At 38.6% G+C, this 11,280-nt stretch overlaps 1 protein-coding gene across 3 annotated transcripts in view; it reads left to right on the forward strand.

Annotated features, from left to right (window-relative positions):
• Positions 1–11,280, forward strand: part of SLC2A2 (solute carrier family 2 member 2) — a 34,480-nt gene that overhangs the window by 14,083 nt on the left and 9,117 nt on the right. For all 3 annotated transcript variants that reach the window (XM_003925095.4, XM_074405440.1, XM_074405441.1), the window contains 4 exons: positions 2,830–2,954; positions 6,605–6,720; positions 7,711–7,873; positions 8,360–8,547. In XM_003925095.4, coding sequence (XP_003925144.1) covers positions 2,830–2,954; positions 6,605–6,720; positions 7,711–7,873; positions 8,360–8,547 — 592 coding nt within the window. The remainder of the gene's footprint in view (positions 1–2,829; positions 2,955–6,604; positions 6,721–7,710; positions 7,874–8,359; positions 8,548–11,280) is intronic.

An 11,280-nucleotide genomic window follows, 5' to 3' on the forward strand; every position in this document is an offset into this window, starting at 1 on the left:
ACTTCCGTTATTGCTTAAAAAAAAAAAAAATCTCCTTGCAGTTGTGTAATAGATGACAATAGAAGTCTGTGGCCACCATTTTATAGTTTTGGGTTGGCAAGGTCAATTTTTCCAAGCTGTGCATTTACAATTTAATCACCAGGGTACAGTCGAGAAGAATATGGTCTGTGCAATCCACACTACTGGGAGTAAAGGAAGATATGCGTAGCTTGCCTTTGAATGGATGCATCCTTTTCTATCAAAAATGGAAGGCATTAAAATGCAGCATTACCCTTTGGTTTCACACAGATCAAGTCCAAGACCCGTCCCTGAATGGCTGTATGAAAATGAGCAAGTTACTTAGGTGTCTGCCTCCCATCTGCAATGCGAACAAAATAATAATACCTACCTTGTGGCATTTTTGTGAGAATTTAATGAGAACAAATATAAAAGGTTTAACACAATGAATGACATCATATATTAAGCAAACAGCAAACGTGGCCTTTTTTGATTATGATAATGACGATGATGACAATGACCACGACCATGACAATAATGAAGCCTATGCTACCGGAAACATTTAGAGTCAGATTTTAAGACATATATTTAGGTAAAATCAAGTTTCTTTTCCCCTGATTCAGCCATTTCATGTATTTTTTAAATTATTTATTTGTGGCCATTTTTCATATCTGAACAGAAGTTAAAAGAATTTAAATTATATAAAGTGCTCCAGTATCCTTTGGTGACAGGGAAAGGGGACTTTAGAGCAATCTGGCACCAAAGATTCTTCCAGGCTATTTCTTTTATGATTGTTAATCTTTTTTTCCCCCTAATAAAAGAGACTATTAGCTAGGTGGTAACAACTTGTTAAGGTAAATTATTGAATTTGCTTGTCCTCTGTTCCTGTGTAGATACAAAGCATTTCACAATAGTCTAAGCTACTAAACACCCCTTAACTGTTTTTCTACTCCGTAGCTCTGGGGCTAGCCAGCTCTAAATCACTCTGTTTCCCTTGAGTTTAAGTCGCTAGTAGTTTCCTTATGCTCATTTCATATTGCTGCTGAAACGAATTACCCCTAATTTAGTGGTTTAAAACAACACAAATATGTTTTCTTATAGTTTTGGAGGCCAAAACTCCAAAATCAGTTTTAGTTAGCTAAAGTCAAACTGTCAGTAAGGCTGGTTCCTTCTGGAGGCTCTGAGGGAAGAATGCATTCCTCGCCCTTTTCCAGCTTGTAACGACAAACTATAGTTCTCTGGTTTGTGGGCCCTTCCTCTATCTTTGAAGCACAACCTTCTAATCTCAGCTTCTGCCATCACATCACCTTCTCCTCTTCTGCCTTACCCTTATAAGGACACTTGTGATTACATCATTGGATTCACTCAAATAATCCAAGATAATCTCTCCATCTCAAGATTCTTAATCACAAGGACAAAATCTCATTTGCTGTGTGAGGTAATATTTACAGAGTCCGGGGATTAGGCTGTAGGCTACTGGGGACATTATTTAGCCTATCATGTGGCTGTTACACAGTCCCTGCAGTATGTGACTTTATAGTTTCATGTTCCAGAAAAATAAAAAAAAAAAAATCTGGTGTTAAAGATGTTTGCATAGAAAAAGCCCACCTATCAAAGTTTGAAGCAGTGAAATAGAATATAACAAGGGTGTTTACATTTCTTTTGCCACAAACATTTTCATACCTGTCTACTCAGACATTTATTGGCCTTATCATTATCTGCTTGCGTACCTCACTTTCCCATTAATTAGGAATAAAAGTAACAGATATCTGCAAATGTTGGCAATTTTCATCTGATTTTGAAATTGTTTTTGTTGCTAGCTCTATTATGTCTTTTACCTTGGTGACTATTAATTTATAGATTTGGGAAATATGCTGGCATACAATGTTAAAATAAAGATAATTATAATTTTCTATGATAAGGCTTAAAGTAAAAGTATGTTTTAAATTACTTCCCAATAATTTCTATAAAGGAAATTTAACTTTGAAATTTCCTTTTCTATCTACATCAATTAAAAAACTGTACCATTGAAAGAATAAAAAAGTTATAGGTTGCAACTACAGAATTGAATTTGGCTATCACCAGACAATTATTCTTTATAATAATCAACTTGGGCCAGGCGCAGTGGCTCACACCTGTAATCCCAGCACTTTGGGGGGCTAAGGTGGGCAGATCATGGGGTCAAGAGATCGAGACCATCCTGGTCAACATAGTGAAACCCCCTTTCCTACTAAAAATACAAAAATTTTCTGGGCATGGTGGCACATGCCTGTAGTCCCAGCTATTTGGAAGGCTGAGGCAAGAAAATCGCTTGAACCTGGGAGGCAGAGGTTGCAAAGAGCCAAGATTGCGCCACTGCACTCCAGCCTGGTGACAGAACGAGACACTGTCTCAAAAAAGAAAAAAAAAAAAAAAACCAACTTGCAGTTGTTTGAAAAACTGTCAGAAGTGTTATCTTAAGCTAGCCATCACCATGATTGAATCATCTCTGTCAAAATGTAGAGATCGGGCTTGAGCCTGGCAGGTCAAAGCTGCACTGAAGCATGATTGTGCCTTTGCACTCCAGCTGAGTGACCGAGCAAGTAAGACCCTGTCTCAAAATAAAGATCAGGTGGATACAAGCTAGTTCTCTTATCATAAATATTGCTTATTATTAATACTTTAGTCCACAGATGAGTCATATTAGCAATCTTGGTTCAAAATTCCCCAACTTTTATAGCAAAATTAAAATAATTGCTCTTAAGTTTAAAAAATCTCAACATGCTCTGAAAGCAAATAGCTTTAGCAAGTTTTGATGCTGAATTTATAATCTTTGCTTTTTTAAAATTTCAGAATCAAAGCCATGTTAGTAGCAAACATTCTTTCATTAGTCGGAGCTCTCTTGATGGGGTTTTCAAAATTGGGACCATCTCATATACTTATAATTGCTGGAAGAAGCATATCAGGACTATATTGTGGTAAGTCATAAACACACACACACACACACACACACACACACACACACACACACACACATTCTCTCTCTCTCTCTCTCTCTCTCTCTCTCTCTCTCTCTCTCTCTTTCTTTCTCTCTCTCTCTTTCCCTCTTTCCCTCTTTCTCTCCCCTTTGTCTGAAAGTAACTCTGCAGGCAGATGCGGTAACATTCAGGGATATTTCTGAGTCTAGGGTGACGTCACAGAGGGAAAGGCAATAGCATAAAGTTGAAATCCTGAGTCAGGGGGATTTGGGACCAGTGAGTAGGAATTATGATGCTATCAAGGTTCTTGTCCATGGCAATGACATCATTTCTAGTTGTATGATCACAGACAAATTATTTAACTCTGATTCTTCATTTATTAAATGAAGTGGACAATAATATCTACCTTATATGGTGATTGTGAGAACACATGTAAAATGTTCCACATAGAATCTGACTTACAGTAAGCTACCAGTAAATGCTAGCTGTTGTTATTACTGCTGTGATACAGCAGACAGTGGGAGATGGCTATACCAAGAGCGTTAATTCTGCCCTTATGGACTCCCTGGCTGCTGTGTCTCCATCTCTTCTATCAGCCAAGACCTTAACACTCTGAACCCAGCTCCTAAGTCACATTTCCCAGCCCTGTACGATTCTAGACATGACCGAATGAAGCATTAAAGTGGTGATGTCCATAGGGAGAGGGAATCACACAGAAGCAGCTGGTATTTACAAGTTCAGAATAAAGGAAGGAGGCTCCTCGCATGAAGTTTATATCTGAATAGTGGGAGTCACTAGTTCGTAGAGACAGCTTTTCAAACACTCAGAGGCAAATAGCAGACTGAACGAAAGGAGAATCATTCAATTCAATAGCAGACAAACTATGAACAAAAGAAGAATCATTCAATCTCTAAACATCATGGGAGGAACCGTCTTCCTTTATTCTAAACTTTTAAATATCAGCTGCTTCTGTCTGATTCTCTCTCCCTATGGACATTACCACTCTAATGCTTCACTCGGTCATGTCTAGAATAGGATAGTGCTAGGGAATGTGGTTTACTAAAGGGAGAATCATTCAATCTCTAAAACAAATGACTAAATCTTTAACTTCTGCCAATGAAGCTCTGATTTTGATGGTGCTAGGTTGAGATTTAACCCACTTTCACAAACTGTAGTTGCTTTTCAAGGCACTTCTATCCATGGGGATGGAGAAGGAGGGATGAGGACATAGGATTTGTATATAAAAGAATTTTAACACTTTCACCTGCAGAAAAGACTTTAATTCCATGTATCTTCAATGACCAGTTGAAGTAAGAGTGTGAAATGCCAAGTTAACAGCCTAATTAAACATCTTTTTATTATTTTCAACATTAATACAAATAATGAAAGCCAGTGTAGCTTCATCAAGGTAAAGAGTCAACCCCAAATGTGGAAAGAGCTTTGGATTCAGAGCAAATCAATTCTGGCACTGTCTCTGCATGGCCTTAAATATCAAATCTGAGCCTCAGCTGCTTCTCCCATAAAATGCAGATAATAACACTATGAACGAAGTCCCAGTTATGATTATTCTTTCTTTTCTCTCCATTTAAAAAAAATACAATGTGAAAAAAATTATAAAATGTTTTTGTTAAAATTAAAAATAAATACTACAAACATATTGTAAAACAACCTATAACTAGCATAGTCAACTAACTTGTACTCCCGGACCATCTTCTAAAATTATGTTTGGCCCTATTCTGAATGTCAAAGTTCCTAAAAATTATAGGAAACATAATTTGACTTCAGGTTCATGTGACTTCAGACCAGTGAGCTTATCTACATTATTCTATTCTTAAGGTATAGTATAAGGTACTACAGAAAATTAATACAGCTTAGAATAGGGCCAAATAAATGATTTTTATTTAAGATCTTATTTAAGATCAACGGGCGACATATAAAAAGTCACCTGTAAAATTCAGCTGAAATATAGATGCCATATCACATATATAAATGTTCATTTGTGAAATAAGAACAATTCAAAGCATTAAAAATATATATTTTGGAAACAATTGTCAAAGTATCTTTTACACAAAGATCATCCATTTCAATTTGATAAGCAGGTAGTTTCTAAGAAGAAGCCTCTGCAAATCCTATTTTTAAATATTTAAGAAAATGCCAGGGCCGGGCGCGGTGGCTCAAGCCTGTAATCCCAGCACTTTGGGAGGCCGAGGTGGGTGGATCACAAGGTCAAGAGATCAAGACCATCCTGGTCAACATGGTGAAACCCTGTCTCTACTAAAATTACAAAAAATTAGCTGGGCATGGTGGCACGTGCCTGTAATCCCAGCTACTTAGGAGGCTGAGGCAGGAGAATTGCCTGAACCCAGGAGGCGGAGGTTGCGGTGAGCCGAGATCGCGCCATTGCACTCCAGCCCGGGTAACAAGAGCGAAACTCCGTCTCAAAAAAAAAAAAAGAAAGAAAGAAAGAAAAGAAAAGAAAAAGAAAATGCCAGATATTTAATTCAGACTTACCTATTGATAGTCTCTGAACTTTTTATGCAGTCAGCAAATGGCTGGTCATTCCACCGTTTCCAACGTAACGGATTACATGTGCATTTAAGAAAGCTTCAGAAGGCAAAATGACCTAGTGTTTGTAAATGTTTTGTATTTGTTTAAGTACCAAAAGTCTTTCATCATACACATTTTATATTTTCTGAAGCCCAATATGTGAATAGAATAAAGAAGCTGAGTTTCTCTGGTTTCTAACTGGGGAAGAGTCCTTAAGATCCTTAACCTCTTCTACCTCTCTGCACTTCCCCTCACCCCTCATCACCACCTTAACAGTGATCTTGAAGACCCTCTACATTGTGGAAATTCATATAGGGCATGTATTTCTCACACTAATGCTGTTGCTTGTGATCTTTGGCAAGTTGTTTCTCACCTCTATCAAGAGGCTGGTGGAGATATGTTCTGATTTCCTTTAATCCCATGAGCCCTGATTAAGAATATTATTAAGGCCGGGCGTGGTGGCTCATGCCTGTAATCCCAGCACTTTGGGAGGCCCAGGCAGGTGGATCACGAGGTCAACAGATCAAGACCATCCTGGTCAACATGGTGAAACCCTGTCTCTACTAAAAAAAAAAAAAAAAAAAAATTAGCTGGGCATGGTGGCGCGTGCCTGTAATCCCAGCTACTCAGGAGGCTGAGGCAGGAGAATTGCCTGAACCCAGGAGGCGGAGGTTGCGGTGAGCCAAGATCGCGTCATTGCGCTCCAGCCTGGGTAACAAGAGTGAAACTCCGTCTCAAAAAAAAAAAAAAAAAAAAAAAGAATATTATTGAAACATTCTTCAGTTTCTTTTCTGAAGACAACCTAAGGTGTTATGATGTCAACTAAAAATTAACATGAATTTTAATTAAATAAGACAATAATGAAGAACTGCAAAATACATGACTAAGCATTTCTTTCTATTCCTATTTCCAACTACAACTGCATTTGGGGTCATATCAAATACCTCTTGCACAAACTACATCCATACCTAGGAACAAGGGCTCACCCTTACAATGAACTCAGGAAGGGCTTTCAATGAAGATATATACTGAACTTAAACCAAATTGTTGTTATCGAGATGGTCCTGGTTGCACTTTAACATTTGTGTTCATGTTTCATGCAGGGCTAATTTCAGGCCTGGTTCCTATGTATATTGGTGAAATTGCTCCAACCAGTCTGAGGGGCGCACTTGGCACTTTGCATCAGCTGGCGATTGTCACAGGCATTCTTGTTAGTCAGGTAAAAACTCCCCATCCTTAGCCCCTGCTGCGTTCATCTACTTCATCCTCTACTGTACCACTGCTTCTATTGCATCCCCTACCGGACCTCCTCCACTTCATCCATATTCTCCGTCCCTGATCGTCCACTCTCACTGCAGACCAGCACAGAGAGAAAAGCCAATTCTACCAGTGGTAGCAGAGGTGGTATACAGACAGACTTTATAGTTGAAAGGTAAATTATTATCACTCCTCACTTTTCCCCCTTGGAATTGTTGGTAGGATAGCACAGGGGTGACCTGGCAAACCAGGTCTTAACTTTGGAGCTGTTCTAGAGTTAAATTATTCCATGTAGATTTCAAGAAATAGAAAACTTCAAGTGTCTGCTTGCCTGGGTTTCCCCTGTTTTAAGCATCTTACTTGGGAATCTGATACGTAAGTGATTGCCACAGGAGCGTCTGATCAGCTGGGTCTGTCCTTCCCTTCTGCACCATGGTATCAGAGGGAGTCTGGGACCCCATGCCTATGACAATCCAGAGGGTAGTCTATAAACTATTGCCATAGGAATCACCAAGATAGCTCTCATCACAGTAATTGTTCTATCTACGAAAACCCTTTCTACTTAAGTTCTGGGTAATATAAGAAGGGAAATATCAAGCAAAGGTCCAAAGTTGTGGCTGATTTTAACACAGTATTATTCTATCTTGTTGTCTGGAGAATACAGCTATGTGTTGCTTTAGATATCAAATGGGTATTTTGGTCTAAGCTTGGTTGATTCTCATCCTGACTGTTCAATTGTAGTTAATGAAGACAAACCTAGGTGAATTTCTTGTATAAAAAATAGTTCCTCATTTAGTTAAGGAGACACAAAAGTAAGTTTCTGTCTTACGTTTACTTGAACCAAAGTTGTCAGACACTACTGTTAAATAGCCAAAGTACTTTTTCAACAAATTGCTGGAAAAGGTAGAGCCAAGTATTATGTAGTTGATATGCTTCCTCCTTGCATTTTCAGATTATTGGTCTTGAATTTATCCTGGGCAATCACGATCTGTGGCATATCCTGCTTGGCCTGTCTGCTGTGCGAGCCATCCTTCAGTCTCTGCTACTCTTTTTCTGTCCAGAAAGCCCCAGATACCTTTACATCAAGTTAGATGAGGAAGTCAAAGCAAAGAAAAGTAAGTCTGTGGATGGTTTTCCTTTCTTCCTGTTGTTTTGGCATTATCAGCCAACGTGAAACAGTGTGTATATATATGTAAAGCAGTGCCTTCCACGTGAAGTTGGTGATTAAATGTAAGAAGAGTGTGCAAAACCACGTTATATGACTGGCATATATCATTTTGCACCCATAGGCCTCCACTTAATCTCAAGCCGGAAGTCCATATACAGGGCACTAGACTCAACCAGAGGTTTCTAAAAGATCTCTCCAGCATTATGCTTCTTACATAATGAGGATCATAGTTTTATTTCTCTTAAGATGAGACCAAATGTTCTGCTTTTCTTTTAGATCAAAGAGCAGGATTTAATTTAACAAAAAATAACTTCCAACATCCATGCTATTAAGAAAAAGGGGCATGCAGAAATGTAGCTCTTCCATTAACATAAAAATAAATTTATTTTTGTTTTGACCTGACTTGTTTCAACCTGATCATTTTCCGGCACAGGCTTGAAAGGACTCAGAGGATATGATGATGTCACCAAAGACATTAATGAAATGAGAAAAGAAAGAGAAGAGGCATCAAGAGAGCAGAAAGTCTCTATAATTCAGCTTTTCACCAATTCTAACTACCGACAGCCTATTCTAGTGGCACTAATGCTGCACGTGGCTCAGCAATTTTCTGGAATCAATGGGGTGAGTTTAAGAATGCCCACTAGGCCGGGCGCGGTGGCTCAAGCCTGTAATCCCAGCACTTTGGGAGGCCGAGGCGAGTGGATCACAAGGTCAAGAGATCGAGACCATCCTGGTCAACATGGTGAAACCCCGTCTCTACTAAAAATACAAAAAATTAGCTGGGCATGGTGGTGCGTGCCTGTAATCCCAGTTACTCAGGAGGCTGAGGCAGGAGAACTGCCTGAACCCAGGAGGCGGAGGTTGCGGTGAGCCGAGTTCGTGCCATTGCACTCCAGCCTGGGTAAGAAGAGTGAAACTCCATCTCAAAAAAAAAAAAAAAAAAAAAAAGAATGCCCACTAACTCTTAAGAACACAGTAAACTAAGATAGGAAAGGCAAGGGGGTACAAGTTTAAATAGCTAAATGACATTTTAAGGTATTGGCATCATGTGTCTTGCTACAACAAACATATATTGAATGAGCATTAATTTTCATTTTGCTTCAAAAGTTTTTTTCTTTTCTTTCTTTCTTTTTTTTTTTTTTGAGATGGAGTTTTGCTCTTGTTGCCTAGGCTGGAGTGCAATGACATGACCTCAGCTCACCAGAACCTCCGTCTCCCAGATTCAAGTGATTCTCCTGCCTCAGCCTCCAGAGTATCTGAGATTACAAGCATGCGCCACCACGCCTGGCTAATTTTGTATTTTTGGTAGAGACAGGCTTTCTCCGTATCAGTCAGGCTGGTCTCAAACTCCCGACCTCACATCCCAGAGTGCTGGGATTACAGGCATGAGCCACCATGCACGGCCACTTCACAAATTTTCTAAAATTACTTCATGATCTTTTAAAATGTCAACAGTCAATGGTACTACATATCTATTAAGGTGAAGGCAAAAAGCAAAAATCATAATAAATACAAGAAGGGAAAAGGAGAGTAATTATATAACACACACCCCAAAATTGCAAGGAACTTCTAGAGTTGAACATTGAATTTAGGATTTCTGATACCAGATAGCCAGGTGCAAAGAGCAGTTTCCTACCATCCAAGAAACTTGCACTCTGTTTAGGGAGATAGCACACATAATAAATAATAGAGTAAACTGGCATGATATTAATGACTAAGAACAGTAGACAATACATGATTGAAAAACACACCGAGCATTAAACTAGCTAGCTTTTAGATCTCACATTGAAACCTCTGCATCATGCAGACTAAGTTGGTTTGACTGGCAATTAACTACTAGAGGAAAAAATTAAGCATTTGTTAAGAAACGAGATAAAGAAAACAACTTCTCCCCTTTTGTTGCTGTTAAAAATGTAAATCGGACATTTGCTATAGTGAGCCAATGCCGAATCCACATGGGACACTTTGGGGCTGATTGAGAGATGGGTAGACACTTGGGGGAGGCAAAGAAAGTAATTTCCATCCATTGAAACCAAATGAGATCTGAACCTCACTCCACAAACTCCACTGTGGTCCCCATCCTCCCTGAAGAGGTCCTTGATGTTTATTTTTATGAATATTCTGTATAACTCTGAGGCTCAGAGACCAAAATCACATCCCATATCTCAGCTCTTTCTGTATATCCAATGGCACAAAATTTAATTTCTCTGAACCATACTGTTTCAGCTTCCATCCCAGTGCTTACTTAATAAAGAGGAATCAAGGAAATGTTGAACCTGAGGCTGTTGGGTAGCCTAAAAATGGTGGGATAGTGTAAAGCGTGCTGTAAGCTTCTATGCACTGAACATCGTCGGCCCAGTCCTCTACCTCAGGTCTGTCTTCGGAAAGAGGCACCAGCAATGGGACATGTTAGGTGGGGAAGCAGTGACAAAGGATGATGGATAACAGAATGACCCAGAAGGCTATTACAAATATATACACATAACTAAATTTTAAAAGGCTACTAGATGGTGAACAACATTTATCCATATGTACGGAGACTAGTGAAATTTTTTGGATTACAGGCAATGGCAACTAGAATTCTTATACATGCTGATGAGACTGTAAAATTGTCATAACCTCTTTCAAAAACTGTTTGCCAATAGTTTTTGTTTGGCAATATCTATCAAAGTTGAGCATATGCCTACACCATGGTCCAGCAATTCTATTCCTAATTATAAATGCATACATATTCCACCAAAAAGACTGTACTAGAATGTTCCTAGCAGCACTATTCATAATCACTATTCATTATCACTATTCATAATCAACAGCTAAAAGACATTTTAAAATGTTGGCATCATGTGTCTTGCTACAATACACATGTATTGAGTGAGCATTAACTTTTGCTTTGCTTCAAAAGTTTTCTAAAATTACAATTTTTAAAAATGTCAACAATCAGTGGTATTATATGTCTATTTAATATTAAGCTGAAGACAAATGGCAAAAATCATAATAAATAAAAGGAGGGAAAAAGAATAATTATACCCGCCCCACCACCACAAAAAAACTAAGTTGCAAGTGGCTTCTAGAATTGAGTATTGAATTTAGGATTTCTGACAGCCTAATGGATAGTAAATTATGCATTTAGGAATGGCAGCTACCTAAATACTCATCAATAGTAGAATAGTAGTAATCGTGGCATATTAATACAATGAAGTACTACATGGTAATGATAATGTGCACAACACATAATAAGGATGATTCTCACTAAGAGGATGTTGAATAAAGGTCCAAAGTTGTGGCTGATTTTAACACAGTATTATTCTATCTTGTTGTCTGGAGAATACAGCTATGTGTTGCTTTAGGTATCAG

This window comes from Saimiri boliviensis, chromosome 9 (genome assembly GCF_048565385.1).
Source record: "Saimiri boliviensis isolate mSaiBol1 chromosome 9, mSaiBol1.pri, whole genome shotgun sequence".
Taxonomy (NCBI): Eukaryota; Metazoa; Chordata; class Mammalia; order Primates; family Cebidae; genus Saimiri; species Saimiri boliviensis.